At 38.6% G+C, this 19,304-nt stretch overlaps 2 protein-coding genes across 4 annotated transcripts; one reads left to right on the top strand and one right to left on the bottom strand.

Annotated features, from left to right (window-relative positions):
• The first annotated feature begins 1,337 nt into the window (after positions 1-1,337).
• On the top strand, positions 1,338-12,807 carry phrf1 (PHD and ring finger domains 1). 3 transcript variants are annotated; one of them, XM_026311413.1, is made up of 20 exons: positions 1,338-1,466; positions 2,325-2,466; positions 2,559-2,687; positions 3,029-3,225; positions 3,392-3,475; positions 3,593-3,723; positions 3,857-3,948; positions 4,177-4,355; positions 4,681-4,813; positions 4,990-5,108; positions 5,441-5,634; positions 6,162-6,284; positions 6,509-6,666; positions 6,830-6,859; positions 6,957-8,829; positions 8,956-10,169; positions 10,310-10,386; positions 11,150-11,299; positions 11,457-11,585; positions 11,748-12,807. In XM_026311413.1, exons 2-20 carry the CDS (start codon positions 2,379-2,381, stop codon positions 11,910-11,912), a joined length of 5,265 nt encoding a protein of 1,754 aa, XP_026167198.1. In that variant the 5' UTR covers positions 1,338-1,466; positions 2,325-2,378; the 3' UTR covers positions 11,913-12,807. The 3 variants fall into 3 exon arrangements, with proteins under 3 accessions (XP_026167198.1, XP_026167199.1, XP_026167200.1); XM_026311414.1 differs by having other exon boundaries at positions 4,177-4,340; XM_026311415.1 differs by lacking the exon at positions 6,830-6,859.
• Positions 12,808-13,932: 1,125 nt separating this feature from the next.
• Positions 13,933-18,624, bottom strand: irf7 (interferon regulatory factor 7). Its single transcript, XM_026312239.2, has 10 exons — positions 18,518-18,624; positions 18,045-18,198; positions 17,412-17,583; positions 17,220-17,314; positions 16,706-16,754; positions 16,431-16,547; positions 16,121-16,308; positions 15,152-15,353; positions 14,927-15,042; positions 13,933-14,815 (listed from the first exon to the last, which is right to left on the bottom strand). The coding sequence occupies exons 1-10, from the start codon at positions 18,523-18,525 to the stop codon at positions 14,627-14,629; spliced, it is 1,290 nt and encodes a 429-aa protein (XP_026168024.1). The 5' UTR covers positions 18,526-18,624; the 3' UTR covers positions 13,933-14,626.
• Between the last annotated feature and the right edge of the window lie 680 nt (positions 18,625-19,304).

Below are 19,304 nucleotides of genomic sequence, written 5' to 3' on the forward strand. Positions count from 1 at the left end.
AAGTTAGGTGCATCTAGAACTTCAATACAGGACAAAATAGGATCATATTATAGCAGGTAGCCGAACTGCGAGTATTGATTATATTTTTATTTTTTCACTTCAGTCAATCATTTTAAAATATAGGCAGCACAAAAATCAGTGCATTTAATTGACCCCCCTCCCCTTTCAACATGTCAACATGCAATATTTTCCACCATTTTGCCAAACAAGCTTTTGGTTCACACAGTCCTATTGCTGGTTTTCTTCTGACCTGGTTTGACTGCCAGAGCTGCCAAAGAACAGACTTAACCCCATGGCATACAGTAGCAAATCAGCGTTACATTTTATTACGTAACAGCTGTTTTCGTCAAGTTACAATTGCCGCTAGGGGGCGACAGCGGCTGATTGCTGTGGGCTATTGAAAACTTGTGGGGAAAAAGTAAAAATAGAAAAAATGACAGGAAGATACAAAAAAATCTTAAGCAAAATACTAAAAAATATCAGCCAAATAGACCCAAAAAGTATTAAAAGTAAGTATATTAAAGGTCGACTTCCATATTGACTGAAGTCCTTAAGGAACTAACTAATTTAATAGTTTATAGTGTTAGTTAATAGTGTTAGTAACACTATTAAATGTTATTGCACTTTTCTACTGTTGTTAATTCAAATGAACATGTGTAAAAACGGAAAAAAACTGATTTGCATTGAAAATCTAATTGTACTAGTTGAAGAAAGAAGAAATGAAATGGTAAACATATGTGTTGCGCTCAGATACATAGTGTAAAAGTACAAAATAACATAAAACTGAAATTCTCCAGTACAGTCCAAAGACCTCAAAATAGTACTTATTGTAACTGCAGTACTTAAGTAAATATTGTAGCGTCCAACATAAACGTATGGATTGTGGCTTGGGACAGCTCTTGCACACTGAAGGAAGTAAATACTGTATTTACAAGTGATAGTCCAGATCGTATATAAAGCTAGAGGTAAAAGTTTTAGACTTTTTAAAAGATTACCATAGTCATTCATAGTCATGATAGTCATGATATGATTAGAAACTTTGAGGTGGGATTTTATGTTTTTAGAAGTAAACTTGTGTAATTTTATAAAAGAAAATCAATATCCATTATAGCCTTATATTCTAACAACAGTATCACAAAGCTAATTTGTTGTATTGGATGTATTTTATAGTTTACAGTCTGTATAATAAATACTTTGCGTTCCTTTAATGTGACGGATCAGACTCTCTTCATTCATTGTTAATAGACATACAGACTGTAACGCTGATTTCATCTGTTTATGTCTGGTCTCATTTAAACGGATACTGTCTCTTTAAGAGCGACATTCGTCTGCGCGCACTCGGCAATTTCCGTGGCCAGCCAGCCGGCAGTGTCACTCAAGAACCCGAAGACTTCAAATTACTCTCTCAGCCCGCTGAACAGGGTTGATTTAAAGTTTCTATTGTGTCCCCCAGCTGGACATTGTAGGTATGTGGATTGAATGGAACATTTGTGTAAGCACTCATATACTACGACTGTTTTTAATGCGTAGCCGAAACGAGCTTGTAATTGACGTTCGCTAAATTTAGCTATTCAGGGGCTAGCTGAGGCTAATGTTAGTAGCTAGCGTCGTTTGTTCAGCAAGAACAGCGCTGCCGGTTAGTCCTTGTCAGTCTGTGGATCTATAATGTAGGTGACGACATTTAAACTGCATGGAAGCACCCTGTTTTGTGTCGACTCCCTTTCTTTTACAAATGCAGCTTCAGGTTGCTGCTCTGTAGCTAGCTAACGTTAACGTTAGGCTAACTTACGGTTTGCTAACAATAAATAGTCCATTCAAACTGCGGCTTTATAGTTGTTTTAAAACTGGTTACGAGAGCTGAAGTATTTCTTGTGATTGGAAAATATCGCAGCCTGATACTGCTACAAGTGCATCTAAAAAAAAAAGAGTATCGTGGAAAGATTTTTCGTTATTTATATTGTATTGTCAATCCTTTTTTGATTAAGAAAATATGGTTGTATATGTATATCAAATATTTAGTGATACTGGATTTGAATTTCCACAAGCAGCAATATGTAATTATTAAAACAAAAATAATACAAAATAATAATAAATGTAAATAAATAAAAACACAAATAATAGGCTTGAAATATTTCACTCTGTTTAATGCATTTGGAATATATGAGTTCATATATTCTAATTCTAATTTCTTTAAGTGTATTAGACACTGTTTTACATATTGTCAAGGCACTTCATTTTTTTCTAACATTCAGGCATTGCTTTGCCATAATTCCTGAAATTATACATGATCTGCTTTTTAAACACTATAATTGTGCTCTGTCTAGTTATTTTGTAGAAAAGCTTCCAGAGAAATTGTTCCCCTGTTCCAATGATCAGCAATGGATGAAGATGACAGCCAAGATGAGCTGATCAACCACAGTATGTCCCATAACAAAGGAAAAAGGACAGCATTGTGGGCCATCTCAGGTACTTTGTTTTCATTTACATAATTCATAAAATCAGGAGCTGGTCATTTTTTTCCATTTCATTTTGTGTTTTTATTTTATTTTTCCTCATAGATGATTCAGACAATGTGGAAGAGGAGTCTGAGGAAGGAGAATCTGACAGTGGTGAGGAAGATGGGGAGGACCACTTAGAGGAAGAGGAGAACCACTTAGAGGAAGAGGAGGAGCAGGCAGAAGATGATGGTAAGGGGGATGACAGTGCAACTGATATTCCTGTCAGATATGGCAGTGGTCTGTTTTTTCTAGATCATTATATAAATATTCTTTTGCTCAATTTGCTTTTCTGATAAAGGTTTATATGGTCAATAACTTTTAGCTTTTTACCTCTGTTTTAAGTTGCACAACATTTTGTAACATGACAAAGTATGGTCTTCCACAGCACACTTATTTATATAACCATATGATTATTTGTCATACTTTGTATTATGCTGTGATATCTTGTGGAATGTAAATATTGTTTGTAAGGTATATACACAATTAATAAATAATACATTTCACAATAAATTGCCATCCACTTTTATCAGATGAGGAAGATGAGGAAGGTACTAAGCTTGAAGATGGTGCTTTTGGAGAAACCTCTGCTGACCTTGCAAGGATAAGCTCAGATGAGGACTCTGATATGTGTCCCATTTGCCTGAACTCATTAAACAGTCAGCCTGTTGCAACGCCAGAGAACTGTGAGCACTACTTCTGTCTCGACTGTATCCTTGAATGGGCCAAGGTGGGTTTAACTTAATTTTGTATGAGCTCAAGAATAAAACTTTCTGTTAGAGTGCCTTGTGTTATTTACATTTTGTTGTTATATTATATCTTCTGCATTTTAAAAGAATGTGTGGTATAGAAATTTGAATGGCTCAGTTGTAGTGTTTTTGTTGTCCACTCTTTAGAACGCAGATTCATGTCCTATAGACCGTATTGTCTTCAACAGCATATACCTAAGGAAATGTTACGGAGGCAAAGTAAAGAAAATTGTGAGTTTGTTCAGTCTTCAATAGCACAACCAATGGAATATTTGTTACCTTAGTCAACATTTATGTTATGTGGTCTAATTGCTTATATCTGATTTTTGTAATGACTGCTTCTTTTAGATCACCGTACAAAAGCCTGTGAAGGGTGGTCAAGAAGTAGTAGACCTGGATCTGGAGCAGACCAACTGTGAGGTGTGTGGGAACAGTGACCGTGAGGACCGTCTCTTGCTCTGCGATGGCTGTGATGCTGGGTGAGATAGATGTTATTGTATTTAATTTTTAATAATTTATTGGCATGTTAGAAGTCTGTTTATGCAGTTGCACACAAATCTGTTGATAGATTTATGCTGTCAAAGACACTTTTTATGCTTTTTAACTTTGTAGGTATCACATGGAGTGCCTGACTCCACCTCTTCACTCTGTTCCTGTAGAAGAATGGTTTTGCCCTGAGTGTGAAGCCAATAACCATCGGTCAAGTAAGCCATTGATTTGTTTGTCTTGTTAGATTCACATTTGGATCAAATAATGTTTTCGACTTGAGCAACACACAGTTAATGCAGGCAGGAGAAAAATATTCTTGACTTTATAAGCAAATATTTAGTTTTGTACTTTACATACTTTGGAATTTCTAAAATATATAGCAAAAAATACAGTGTTATCATGCAGGATCCTTTCACAAGTTAGACATAAATCTTCTGACTCAGGAGGTTCAGCTGAGGAATTAAGTGATACAGAAAGCCTACCTTCTACTGCCCGTCCTACCACCAGTCGCCCCCAGCACCGTGCTGCAGGCCTCACCAGAGCTATTGCCCGAACTCAGCAGAGTGAGAGAGTCCGAGCGAATGTGAACCGACATCGTATCACGCAGGCACGCACATCACAGGTTTGGCATGAGGCGTGAAGCTTCTGTCTTGGCTTATTTTCTGACTGACTTTCATAACATATGCACAGTCTTGGCTTGATCTAGCAGAAACATCTTGATGTTCCAAGAATTTTGTTGTTGTGCAGCTTACATTTACTCATCAGATCTGTGAATTACTATGCTCTGTATTTGGTTAATGTACATGCTGCAGTCCGCAGATAATATTGGCATCTGCATTCAAAATGTTTTATAATTGATGGGTGATTAAAATGCATGTGTTTGTGTTTTTGCGCAGCTATGGTTGTGAAAGTGAATTTGTAAATTAATTCAGACCTTTTCCTTTTAGTTGGCTCCCACCTATCTTATACAGTCCACTTGGCTAGATGAAACTATTAATGCTGTTGTGGCTGGGCTCAACACAGCTGTGTATATACGGGACCTCACCCCTCGATTCCCATCCAGCCGCAGACGAAAGAGAGGTAAGTAGGCACACACGCAAATACATAATAAATTCCAAAATGGGGATATCATAAATATAGGAACCCATATGAAAAGATATTGTACAGTGAGAATATGAAAAGATATTGTACAGTGAGAAGCCCTAAATTGTGATGTGCTTGTAACAAGGGATGACCTTTTATGCTTTATTGTACAGGAAAGCGCAGAAATGTCAAAAGCAAGAATACATCTTCTGCTAAGGGTAAAACAGGTAAAGCCAGGTCAGGAGTCAGAAGAAAACGGAAAGTGAGGAAGTCTAAATCCAGAAAAAAGCAGGTCAGTGTGTCATTAACATTAATCTTCAAATTTTAATGACTGTTTGAAGGACCTTTTACATGTCATACCTGAAAACAAGTGGAAAATGTCAGCTATGCCATTTTATCCTTCTTTCCAAAGAAGATAGGTATTGTTATAGCATTACTCTCTGTTGATAGTGTGCTTGTCACTTGTCTCGATTTATAATAAAGAGTTCGAACACACAAAATGTGTTATAGCCCCTTTGCAATTTAAGGAGACATATCTCACACTGAATGTGAAAAATGTATTGCTTTTGCAGTCATAAGACACTTTTCTTTCCAGATAAACTCTATAGCCTTGTTTCCCAATAGGCTTTGAAAAAGACTGCCAATCCTCGAAGCCGTATTTCTAATAATCTTGGAATTGTTAAGGACAAGAAGAGCTCTTCAATTCCTACAGTGTACCGGCCTACAGAGCAAACGCTAAGCGGAATGCGTGCTGACATAGGCGCTGCATCGCTCTCTATTTATGGAGATCCATTTGACCTGGATCCATTTGTAGAGCGGTAAGAGGACTTACTCATATTGTCAGGTTGACCAAAATACCATTTTACTAACTTCAAATATTTGTTGGTGTTTCTGGTATCATATAATGTGGAGGGAAAACAGAGCTGTTACTAATGCAACTTACGTACTGGTCTACTAGTCCTGACTGCTTGATACAATTCCCTATGACATAGTTTTCACCAAGCTTTTTAAATAATCTGATCATGTAAAACTCTCTACTTGTTTCTTTGATATATTCACTGAACTTTTAGCACATTGCATGCTTTGATACAAAGCAAAGATATGCAATGGTAGTTTTATGATATATAATCAAAAAATAAATAAACCCAATAAAATAATTGTTCAATACTGACTTGGGATTACAAAAAAACATTCATAAACAAATATTTAACTTGTTTGGGTCACGCTTTATAATCATTACCATTATCATCAATTTGAGCATGCAGTGCATAGTGTTAAATTTGTCTCTGACATATACACTATGAATTGTCAAGCATATTGTGAGTTATGGTGTTGATTTGACCAGTGAGGAGAACGACCAGCAGGCCCATATTTCATCTCTGTTGGAGGCCAAGAGGCGAGGGATCTCTCATTCTGCTCTTCGTTCTCACCAACCTGTTGCTCGACCAGTCACTGCAAGCCTTTCCAGGTAACATCCCCTCTTTGCTATTATATGTAGGGTTGGGTGTTACAGTTTCTAAAATTGTTGAGACTTAAAACTGATGAACAAATTCAGGATCAGAAAAGGTGCTGATATTCATCATATTTGCTTTGTTTTTAATATCTCATAATTGCAAGGTGCCAGTCTTTGTGATCAACATGGTATGTAGCTTGAAAAAGAAAGGTAAATTAAAAGTTTTTATACTACACCAGGATGGACGCTATGGATGTCCCCCAGTCAAGGACTGTTGTAGAGCCAGCTCCTGTGCCTGACCTGCTGGGTAGCATCCTTTCAGGCCAAAGTATTCTTTTGATGGACAGCTCTGACATCATCATTAATCGGGATGGTTCCCTTAAAGCTGCCAAACCAAGTAAGTGTGAGGCATACTTTAAAAAAAAAAAAAAAAAAAAAAATTGAAAAAAATGAGATTCAGATGTATTGTAGCTGTTCAGTTTCAGTTACAACTGTTGAGATATAACTGAAAATGTCTTTGCATTTTGAATGGAAATAATGTAAATGCTCTATTTGTTTAGTAAAAACTAAGTCCTGCTGTTGGATACTAAGTAAGTTGAAATCTTCAACCTGTGCCACTTGCTGTTAATAATTCTACATTTCTGGAAGTCTGTATTGTAATCATTTGTACATTTCCTTATGTTTCAGTGATGCCATATGCATTAAAGCCAGGGAGCAGCAAAAGCAGTACCTCAGGAGAAACCAGCACCCAGATCAACTCAGGCATATCACCTAGCCGAGGAGACAGCTCTCTGTCTCTCCACTACAACAACCTGCCTGGATCTTCATGTAGCTCCACAAACAGGCTTTTGTCCCAGAGCTCTTCTCATTTACCTTCCTTATCAAGCCACACCCCCCCACCTCTCCATTCTGATTTACTACCTAGAGGTCATCCAGTATTGCAGACACCTTGTCCAAACCAACCCATCCCCTTTTCTGGTCACAGGGGAAGCAGTGGTCTTGGAGCCCCAAGAGAAACCATGTCTTCATCTGTCTATCCAACCACAGACTCCAGCTGCAAAAGCAAAGGAATGGCTTCATCTTTGTCACAACCTAAAAGCCTACCTATAAAACCAATGTGGGTAGATGTGTCAGTGCTTCCTAGGATACCAAAACTTAAAAGGGAGGGTAGCACCGCCACAAATGATGACATTATTCCAAGTGGCAATAATAAACTTAGTAGTAGTAGGGCAAACACTAATAATTCTTCTACTAGCAGTAATGGTTATGGCTTGCCTGAAACAGGCATGAACAGTCTTGCTGGGGACAAGAGTAGGCAGCAAAGTGTAGACCAGCAAAAGGGCAAAGCTGACAATCAGCCCCTGAGGCATAGGCCTGACCCTGACCGAACAAGCTCATCAGCAGCCTTCTCCAACTCATTCTCGTCTTCCTCTGCCACTGGCTCTCCTGCTGGCCAGCCATGTGTTTCCTCATCTTCATCAGCAGTGAGCTTTCGCATTAACTCCAGTGGGAGCTCCTGGTATTCAAGGCGGCTAAACATCCCGTCATGCTCCTCTAGTGGAGGCACCATGCAAGTGCACTGGAGTGAAAAGGAAGATGAGGCAAGAAAGAGACAGTTTCACAGAGACAAACAGATGCTACTGGCATCACATACACTGGTCAATAAAGAGCAAGACAGTAATATCTATGATCCCTTTAATCCCACTCTGTCAGACTCTAGCAGCTCAGATGGTGAAGCTGAGAGCTCAAACCTTGATAGTAGCTCTCAGTGTGCCACTCATGAGGGGGAGGCTGCTCGTTTAGGAAGCAATGAAGGGGAAATGCAAAACAAGCAGAACCTGGTTCATGTGAAGGCTGAAACACAGGAGACTGAAATCTCACAGGAAAATCCAAAGAAAACTGATGCTCAGGAAACTACATCACCAAAGCTCAGGTGTTCTGAGGAATATGTCAAGATTGAAAAAGAATCAACAAAAGTGGACATTAAGATTGAGAAACAAACAGAATTACTTGACTTTAAAATTAAGAAAGAACTGGGATTAGCTGGAGAAGGGGAAGCTGAACGTGTTGGTCGTACTAGAGAAGACACGACACTACCTGCACATCACAACCTGGATTTTGTAACTATTGAGGAAGACATTCTAGGCAAGGAGAGCAGACAGGGCATTGGAACTCCCAGCAGTGCTCCTTCTACCTGTAAGAACGATTCGTCAGCCTTCAGCTCTGCACCCACCAAGAAGAAACAAAACACAAACCCTAAATCAGATTCAGCAACACTCTCCAAGTCCCCATCAAGAGATTTGGACCTTAAGAAACAAACCTCAAAGGAACAATGTTTTAGCAGTTCAGAGACGGACAGAGGCAGGAGAGGAGACCATCAGAGCCAGGGTGGGAGGCAGAAAGAGAAGGAAGACAGAAAAAGGAGTTCCAGGAGGTCAAGGTCCAGAGAGAGGAGGCGAGCACACTCAGCCTCAGGAAGCTCTCAGTCTAATTCCCCTGAGAGGGGCCACAGAAAGAGACAGCGGCCCCGGTCCCATTCCAAAGATAGGAGGGGATCCAGGTAAACAATTTGTCCATTATTATATCTCACCATATAAATGGCAATGTGTTTTCTAGACATTTATTTAAGACCAGTTGGTTTTCTTGCTTGTTTTTGTCTGTCGTTGAATTTATTTTTTTATTTTAGATCTGCTTCCAGCTCTAGCAGCAGAGAGCGATCAAGGAGGAAGAAGCATAAACAAAAGATTAAGGAGAAAAATGATGGCAGAGAAAGAAACCACAAGAGAGCTCAAGTGCCAAAGGATAAGAGACGTGGTTGGTCTCGCTCAAAATCCCGGTCAAGGTCACGTTCCAGGTCCAGATCCAAATCTAGATCAAAGGACCATAAACATGCTCGGTCACGCTCTAAATCACGGTCGAGATCCAGATCCAGGGAAAGGAGACAAGATCACACACGACTACAACAATCATCTCTCTCCTCCAGAGAGTGTGAGTCACGATTAAAACGTAAGTGGAAACACAGGTCCAGGTCGAGCTCAAGAGAGAGGAGGAAAGATGAAGGTTTAGCCAAAAGCTCACAGAAAATTTCAGGGTCCTGTGTTTTATCCTCTAAAGACACAAAGCAGATACAGGACATTGAGAAAGAGGAGGATCTGATTCAAAGCTACCCCAAAGAGGAAAAAATGGCCACAGTGAATAAGCAGTTGTCCTCCTGTACATCTACTAAAATTAAAAAGGAAGGTGAAGATCTCAGTGTAGACAGCTTGGCTCCAGCAGCAGAACTGACAAAAGAGCTGAAGGTGGAAATCAAGAAAGAAAAACATCCATCTCTTGATATGTTTGAAGATTTCCCTATTACTCAACCAATTAAGAAAAAAGAGATGGAAATTCCTTTGGCAAAAGCCAAAGGTGTGGATGTGGAGGGAATGGGAGAATACCCCATCAAGACTGAGGCTTGTGAAGTCATCACAATTAAATCTGAGCCAGGTTCCCCTGAACTGTGTCACTTATCACCTGTTGCCTCATTTTCCTCATTGATCACACCTGTAACAGCAGACAGTCAACAGGATGCAGTCTCTCAGGCTCTCCCAGGGTTAATGGCCTCAGCAGAACAACCAAACACTGCAGGGTTGACTGTCTCTGTAAAGCAGGAAGTTCTGCAACCTTCAGACTCTGATGATGACTTCAGTGTTGATGTGATGATCGACAACCTGGACTATGTGAAGTCAGAGTGCATGGAGGGAAATGATGCATCCATCAAACAAGATAAGGAAGAGGAGGAGGGGAAGAATGAAGAACAGGTGTCTACCCTAATGGGAGCCAAAGCCAAGACACAAGTGAAGAGGGTTACCTGGAACATACAGGAGCCTGAGAGGCCTCAACCAGAAAAGTCTGCAAGCAGTGAGTGTTTGTAGTTACATTGCTCTACATCAGTTTTTGTTTGCTGTTCACGCTAATAGGTCCTGCTCACAAATGTATGTGCTTTTTTTTTTTTTAAAGAATGTATCCTAATAATATCCTCAACTTTTTTGCTGACACAGAGCTGGCTCTGTATAAATTGAAGCTGAAGCAGGAAGGCGCTCGCAGAACGTCCTCATCAGTCCAGACAGGCAGTCAGGTAGGACTAAGGGCTTGTCAGAGTCAAACTAATATTTAAATTTCAATCATGGAATGTAATTACTGACCAGAAGGAGGCAGTGTTTATCTACATATTGGAAATGTTTTGTCTGGGCCACATCCTGTGATAGAAACTAAAACTGATTCTGAAGCATTTTCACTCTAAACGAAAGTGAAAGGAAACTGATTTATAGACATTTAATGTAGACATTTATATAAGATACATAACAGTAATGATTTTGACACATTTGTCTAGACTGTTTTCTGTACTGTACATACTGTCCTATTATGTACAGCATATGCCTTATAATGCCCTCTTCTGTATATGCTGTCTGAACATGAATAATTGTAGGTTTTTAGTTTGACTTAATTGTATCTCATGTTATCTCAATCATAATTATTTAATGTGCTCAGAGTAATTTATTAATCGGTCAACAGAAAATACCAAGCATTGTTCTTTGAGCGAAAAACAATGAACTTTTTGTTTTTTGTTTTTGTAGAATTTCATGCTCCTGAGTCATAGTGAATAATATGATTTTGTGTCAGTATGAGCTGTGGGGATTTATAATGGATATAGATATACATAGATATATATATATAGATATATAGATATATACTTTTTTTTTACAATGTTAAAAAACTTACAATGAAAATAACCATATATTTAATAGCCATAAATTATTTGATTTTGTCATTTTTTTATTTACTCTATCCCCCAGTAATATTTTGGTGTAATTATTTTCTTATCATTCTGACTTTCACAGAACATCACTGGAGCTGACAGTGACCCTTCCAAGAAGGGTGCTGTTGGTCCTCTCAGTGCTCCCTCTAGAAATGATGGCTTAAATTCTGAAGACTCATCAATCAGTGGGCAAAGAGATGAAGAGGAAGGAGATTTGTCAAGGAAAGAAAAGGTAATTCTGATTTGTAAATGTTTGTTATAGGTTCAGAATGTCTGAGGTAGTCAGGCAATCTTTTGATTTTAAATAATTATTTAATACTGCCTTCACTCTTGGAAATTAATGCTTTTTTTGTGAAAACCCTAACTCCTGTCATTACTCCTGCCAAAAGTATTTGAAAAAGCTGCACATGCAGGAGAGAGCTATTGAGGAGGTGAAACTAGCTATCAAGCCTTTCTACCAGAGGAGAGACATCAACAAAGATGAATACAAAGAGATTCTACGCAAGGCTGTTCAGAAGGTGGGTTACAAATTTTGTCAATAGACTGAAAGGTCTGTCACAAGCCAAAAGTTTAAAGCTCAAATAACCTTTGAGTAATAAATCCAATGTAGAAACAAAGCAGGCAACATTGTTTTTTTTTCTGTGAAGTTTCTGAAATAATTTTGTATTCATGGTCATCAGGTGTGCCACAGCAAGAGCGGTGAGATCAACCCAGTGAAAGTAGGCAATCTGGTGAAAGCATATGTGGACAAATACAAACATGCAAGGAAATACAAGAAAGGAGAGGACTTAGGGAAGGCACCAGAGGTACAGACTCAGGCCATGAAAACCTCTGAAAGCCCATGAGGAGGTGTGAAACAGAGGCAAGGACAGCCACACCCGCCACATATACACACAGTCATTCATATGATATGCTATCGTTTGTTTCGAGTCTTACCTTTGGGTGTGATCCCAAACTCAGATACACCCAATTCAAATGGTTAAGTTTAGAGGCTTCAAGATAAAACATTTTCTGTAATGTTCAGCTTTTTGTTTTAAAGAAATTTTGAGGACAAACTTTTTCAGTGATCACTTGAACAATACCTGTCAATGTTTTTGTGCTTGGACTTTTAATGCCAAGAGCTAGTTTCCTTGTGTAGTACAACTCAACTTAATGGGATCCTCTGAGGTTGTGTCTTAAAGAGGCAAATCTCAGACCCTCCCATGAACTCACAAATCATATAGCTAGATTCCTCCACAGGCATGTATCACTTGGAGGATGCAGTGTGGCTTTTGACTAGTTTTTTTCCTTTTTTTGTTTTTTTTTTTTTTTTTTAAATACAATGTTCTTGTTTTATGGGAGGGCTGGGGGTATTTATCAGTGAAAATTCTTTGTTGGTTAGGAAGCGGTGGCATTCAAAGTGCGCACAATAAAATGTTTGTCACTTTTTGTAGAAAAGAGTAATTAAACATTTCTAGATTTGGTTGTAAATAATATAGATTTGATATATCCACATTCATGTTCTGTTTATCTTATTTGCTTGTTGCAAATGACATTTGATTAGTTTTGTATTTGAAAGTGTCTGTTATGTCCATGTTTAAGGAGGTAAGTCTAGCCCAGCATACTATAGGTGAATTCCAGCTCACTAGTTTGACATAAATAATTTTCTCTTCTCAAAAAAAAAAGACACTCTTCTCTTTAGATCTACTTGATTTCTTATATGCAGAAAAAAATCTTTGATTCTCAGCGTTGTTCCCCCCCCCCCCCCCCCCCCCCCCCCCCCAACCTGTAACTAAAATGTCATGTTTTTGAGAACTAGGGAATACTTTGCTTTTGTGCCAAACTAGTACAAACTGAAGCTAATAAAACAGTTTCCTCACCATTTCCCTAAATAAGCGAGGTTTAATTTGTTTTCAGTTTTAAACAATGGAGATTTCAAGGCCACAGTAGATTTTACTCTGGAGTGAAAATACTGATGAATCATTGGCATAATGATTACACAAACATTACACAAAAATGTTGTCTTGATAAGTCACTGGTGAGCTCGCGTCCACAGGTGGTTTTCTTTTTGGATTTAATGTTTAACAGAACAACAATCTAACATCGTGTAAACCACAGTGTTTTGGTATGAATAGGAGTAAACACCTTTAGTTGTTAACGTTCATATTTGGTCACAGCCACATTATGACTGCTTTGTTATTGTGTCCTTACCCAACGTGTTACTCTTGGTATGCTATACAACTCTGTGCTGCCTAATTTCTACTGTTTTGACATACCGTTGCCAGTTTGCCTTCTGTTAAGACTGATCAGGTGGGTGTTTGAGTTTACCTTGTCCTTTGTCATCACATTTATTTTGGTTTCATAAAGCCAGGGTCTGAAGAAATCTAAAAATGCAGGTGCTCATATTTATCTGAATATATTTTACTTTATTTCTCCATTTACTTGATCAAACTGGCCAGATGTTTCTAAGGGAACACTGGTGATAATAGAGATTTGTCTGTTTAATTCAAGTTCTTTGTCATATTCTGTCCTGTTGCATTTGTTTTATGGATTATAGGCTTGAAGTAGTAACATCTGAACTTATACAATGAGACTGAATGTTGGCTGATGCTAAATGCACTGTTTTCATACTGAGCCACCATCAACTGGAAACAGCCTCTTTATAGTCATTTGTATTTTGTTTAATAAAAAAAGTGAGATTCTTGTCTTTTCTTTGTGGGTTATCATGGACAAAGCTAAAGCTACAGAGGAATTTCTCATCAGGATTTACTACTTTGATGTAACTTTTCAAAAAAATGTTTTCTTTTGAAAAACTAGAAAGAAACTTAAAGAGCAATTGATTGCACGCAAATGTTTATACACATCGGTTTATTAAAAGGTATCAATATATTACAGCATTTATAAGCCATATATTGCACACTAGTGAAGCATTGATCTTAAGCGTGAACAGTTCAATCCAAATAATTCCACTTAAGTTTATTTTGGATGAAATGTGCAAGATGACCAGCAGAGTAGAGCAAAAGGTCAGCTGAGGTGAAAATACAGTTCACTACAAGCATGTAGACATATTGCAGTGAAAGGTTATATGACACATATAACTTGACACATAAATACCTTAATTTGCATTTAAAAGTTTATAAATATATCATCAGTTAGAAAGTAAAAGTATGTTAGAATAGATTTACCATCATTTTACAAGTTATAGTTACATGGTGTCTATTTACTAAGAAATAATCTGACATTTAGTAGTAAGTGCATAAAGTTTTCTTCTTGGCAAGGCCACTGGTCTGTGAGTTGACTAACAGAACAGTTCAATAGTGGCGTCCATTTCTTCTAATGTAGTGATAGTCTTTTTTGCTAAAAGTGGTTGTGATGTCATAGTTGCTAAATAATGGCATAAATACTATTATTGCCATTGCATTTCTAAAATAGCTTTTTAAAAATAGCATTTAATTCTGTTCGTTGTTGCTTCAACTACTGTAACACATTCAACAGGTCTTTTTTTAATAAGCAAAGCTTTGGGTAAGAGCAAGATGGATTGTGATCATGTGGTCCTGTTCGAGGCAAGTGAGATGAAATTTCAGAAGGGTTGTAAGAAAGGCTCAGCTGCCCGTGCTGGCTCATCAGCTGTTGGCAGGCCAAAGACCGAGTTAATGAGATCATAGAGGTTGTCGTGTGAGATCTGTAGGCTGACGTTGGCACTGTGGAGGGATGAAGCTCCTTCTATCTGAGCCATTTCATGAAAATGTCGACAGATCAGAGGGACCACCTACAGGTGTAAAGTGATAGATTTTACAGTAATTATAAACTGTATAACAGAGGGTAGCTGGACTCAAATACTAGGTGTCTTTGAGGATCTGAAAACAAGAAATAATGTTACCTTGACTACAATGAGTTTTTTCTCCAGAGGTTTTCCATCAGGAAACTTCTCTCCAAAGCACATGTTGATAGTGTAGTTAGGAGAACTACCATTGTTATCCCTAAACTGTCTGAGCTCTGAAACAGATGAAATCATTAAACATAATGCTGTCTTCACATAATGTAAATATTAGTTATAAAACATACGTATGTTCATTTGAATGAGCAACCAGAGAGCCAAACCTACCATTCACATACTTCTCAAAGCTGAGAAGCTCCACTGCAGTGTTTTGGGGCAGCTTTCTTGGGTCTGGATGAGCCACATTGGGGTCACTGGTGCTGGCAAACACATGGCACTTGTCCTGCCTGTAGGCATAGATACCAGTGTCCTGGACCTCCAGGAGTAGACCTTTCTGAATGGTGTTGAGGAGGCGGTTCGTATAATTAATCTAGCGTAGAGAAGACTGGTTAGAAAGAACATTCACACAAATATTATACACAGCAGCGTACTGTATAAAAGCCTCATCCTTAAATATTTTGATTTTCAGTGCATTCTAGTAAATGTAAATGTTTTTTGGTATAACAACTTTGTGTGAGCTTGGTTTGTCACCCTCTACCTAAGTGACATGCTGAAAGAATCTTTTATTCCTGTGTTAGATTTTTGTGTTTATCTTTGAAAGCCTGTTGATAGTGTGTAAAGAACTGGATCTCTGATCAAGCTGCTCAAAAGTTCTTTCAGTCAATTTTACACGTCACATGGCAATGAAAGTGTTTCTACAGAAGCAGAAAGGTACCTGTGAAAATATGGACCACTAATAGTACTATGGAGTGATGTTTTACGTCTTGCTTTTGTACATGCACACGAGCTAGTTGATGTCATAAACATTCCTACAAACCACAGGTGACGTAAGACTCAAACAAAGGTGGTTATGTGCTTAGCTGTAAACACTGTGTGATCTTAAGATACTTCATAGACCAGCTCTGTTTTGTGAGGAAGGAATTGTCCCTACTGCATTTGACAGAACTCAAAAGATAAAAACAGTAGGTTTTAGCAATATATGTAAATAAAGACTATAATAAATATATTTCACAAACATCTGTGAGTAAAGAGGCAACAGTTGAAACGGCACCTTCTGTTTGATGGTGGTGAAAGGTAGTGTGGTGGATTTCTCTTTAAGTAATTCACACTAAATGATCAGCTGATGTAATCATGTACCTGTTTTTGGTCCAGCAGGCCATCAGTGGAGGGGAAGCAGAGATAATGGGCATTGAGCTCAGGGTCCTCGTTCTGGTAGTGGAGCTGGAGACGGCAAGTGGTTAATGTGAGCTTTAACATTTCTTTCTTTCTGTAGTGGATGGAGATCTCCAGGTCATGGATACTTGGCTGAGGTGGTGAATTCAGGACTGGTGGGAAAAAAAAGTAATGATAACATAAGAGATCACATATTCCCTGCTAGTCATATGGTTTCCTAGTATAGCACTCCAGTTTACCACAAACACTTTGATTTTATTTTGGCTGAATGTACCCTCATAGTACGATGGCTGGTCTGGTAAGACCTGCGGGTGATGTTCAACTGCAGCAGGATAGTTCTGTAGGACATCTGGACTGGGCTGGCTGTAGTTTGCTGCCCACAGTTGCTGCTCTGTTGACGATAAAAAAATAAAATAAAAAAAGGTTCAACTACATTTAACCTTCACTGTAAACAATTTGTAAACAATGTAAATTATAATATTAATAAAGCATTGCAGAGGATATTATTAACTTATGTATCTTTATTTTAATTTGCAAATGACACTGTACCTCGTGGATGGTTTCCAAGATCCAAGGCCATAAAATTGTTGAGCAAATTCTGTTGACAGAAGAGAAGGCATTGAATAAGAACTGAAGGACAGCACAGCGTACAGTAAATCTACAAAACCATTCAGACTAAATATCCGCAGGCGTAGGGCCAAAATTAAACAAATTAACTGGGAAGTGAAAGTATGCTCTAGGCCAGTAGTTCCCACATAATATCACACAGCACAAAATGCAAATCTAGGTGTTCTGTGTGATTCTGGAACAACCTCATGTATTTTTTTATTTTACAATGTCGTCTCTCCTTCTTTTCAGCTCCATTAAGCTTTAAATGTGGTGAATTCTTCATTATTTTCTTAAATGTTTCATGATTAATATAGTCATTTGTGAAATGTTATTTGGCATTAGCAAATGGAGGATATTTTGCACAGATATGAATACAGGTGTGCTGTGAGAGTTTGGCTTGGATGTGCCTTGAACACAAAAAGTTTAAAAACCACTACTCTAAGCAATACTGCACCTCATTTCCTGAGGGGAAGTACTCAGCGTTGTATATATCTGGAATCAAGTCAGAATCCTCCTGTGGTTTTTGTGTTGGCAGATTGTCTTTTCTGTCTGCAGTTAAAGGAAACATGCCCACATTTATTTGCATTTAAACTCAAAATGGCCCTGTGCTCTTAAACTGGGATTAAATGATTAAATGTTGTCTTACGCTCTGTGTTGATAATCTCATAAATTTTGTGCGGGTGGTCCGGATTCTTGGAATTATCCTCTACCATCTTGAAGCGCATGTAGAGGTTGTTGAGGGCGCAGCGGAAGTTGGTTTTCCATCTGGCCTTGTCATTGGGAAACTCGTAGATTTTACCACTTGCTACTGCCCATGCCTGTGAACCACACAAAGACACAGGAATTAGGTACCACCTTAGCATTAAGTAGAAAGTCATACATACACAACACTGTCAGCTTCACCTGTATCACCTTCAAACAAAACACTTGATTTGCACCATTCAAATGACACTATGCAAGTCGTGTAAACAATGAGGTTGTAATGGAGCCTGCTCTCAAAGTGAAAGGCAGTTCCTTTAATAAAGGCATTTTCACTGGATTAGACTTGGATTTATGTGACAAATTATGTTGCATCACAAATATGTTGGCATGAAGGAAGGATTTTCTACAGAAGCTGCCTATATAAAGTTAAGATCCACTGTATACTTACCTCAGTTCAATGTAACTACATTATCAGTACATGAACATGGTATTACTACATTATGTCAACACAGTCACAACATGCTTATCTCATCAGTGCCAGCTAACAACAGTACTTAATAGAGGCCATTAAACCTACCCGAAATATTTTATTGTCCTCGTCATCGCAGTCCTTTCTGGAGTTGTGCTTCCAGGGGACTCTGAACTTGTTTTGCTCCACATAGCACAGGCCCCTGTACTGGCCAGTCCCCACCTGCTCTAGGAGCCAGGTGGCAAACTGAGGTTTTTGAGGACTGAGAGGAAACGCCACAGATCAGTTTCACTCTTTTAAGGAAACATCTCACAAGAGCTGAGAGAAGGATTCAAAGCGCACACACGCGCACATACGCACGCAAAAAGACGCTACTGCGGTGATAGCTACAGTCTGTAGTGTTTTTCAGTTTTATGCAGGCATTCATAAAGAAATAAAAATAAAACACCTCTGCAGCAGCATTACTGAAGTATGTAATTCATCCTTAACAGGTCAAAGAAAAAGTCACAAGCACACCGTTACAGTCTAAATAATAATAATAATAATAATAATAATAAAAACAAGCCTGTGTTTGTTCTTACCTTTGCATTGCTCAGCAGAATCAGCAGAAGTATAACTCGCTACAAAGCTGTTGATCTGGTTCCCCTGAGCGTCACAGCTGCATTTATACACACCCGACTAGTGACGTCAGCTCAGGCTTTTTCTCTTTCTCTTTACTCAGTGGGCGGTCCTGACTCCGCTTGGCACTTCCAACCCACGACTGGGTGAGTTTGATTCACAGACAAGCAAGACGTCATTTCCTCAAACAGTGCATTAAATAGCAGGTCGTGCTGCTCACGGTAGCTAAATCGAACGAACCTCTGCAGACCGGATGCGGAAGTCGTCCTGAATAGGTCGGGAACTTGGGATTTCTTTGTCGGAGATTTTATGGAGCGAAACTGAAAGTCGTTTTACCGGCCCCGGTTTCATCTGTTTTCTTGCATCATCATGTCATCTGCATTTCATCATCCACTTCAGATGTTTTCGCCAAAGTGTTTTAGTCGTAATGACCTGGACTATACCTTAGTAAAATCTGATTGGCCTGATGCTTTCAACAATTAAACACAAACGAGATTTCAACAGGCGCTCACTGTGTGCTGTTTCATGATAATCTTACATTCATATTATCGATATATCAAATGGTCAGAGTGTTTACTGCTTTCACATCTCTCTGGATATAACCTTGTGTTATTCCTGCTGCAGGCTATAGGTTTACAAACCGGTTTAACCATGTCAGGACTACATGGGCCTAAAGCTCTGCCAGGCCTTTCAAGTCATTTCAGTAGGGTTAGGGATTTCTAGACATAGTTTATTGTAGAGGCTAGTGAG

The sequence above is a fragment of the Mastacembelus armatus genome, chromosome 6, assembly GCF_900324485.2.
Source record: "Mastacembelus armatus chromosome 6, fMasArm1.2, whole genome shotgun sequence".
In the NCBI taxonomy this organism is placed as follows: domain Eukaryota; kingdom Metazoa; phylum Chordata; class Actinopteri; order Synbranchiformes; family Mastacembelidae; genus Mastacembelus; species Mastacembelus armatus.

Bases quoted from the DNA above. Each gene is read 5' to 3' on its own strand.
- irf7 (XM_026312239.2), bottom strand. The intron at 17,315-17,411 runs GTAAGACAACAT...CTTTAACTGCAG, and splicing joins TGAGATTATCAACACAGAGC to ACAGAAAAGACAATCTGCCA. The intron at 14,816-14,926 runs GTAACATTATTT...TTACACCTGTAG, and splicing joins AAAAACTCATTGTAGTCAAG to GTGGTCCCTCTGATCTGTCG.
- phrf1 (XM_026311413.1), top strand. From the start codon at position 2,379: ATGGATGAAGATGACAGCCAAGATGAGCTGATCAACCACAGTATGTCC. The intron at 2,467-2,558 runs GTACTTTGTTTT...TTTTCCTCATAG, and splicing joins AGCATTGTGGGCCATCTCAG to ATGATTCAGACAATGTGGAA. The intron at 4,814-4,989 runs GTAAGTAGGCAC...TTTATTGTACAG, and splicing joins CAGCCGCAGACGAAAGAGAG to GAAAGCGCAGAAATGTCAAA.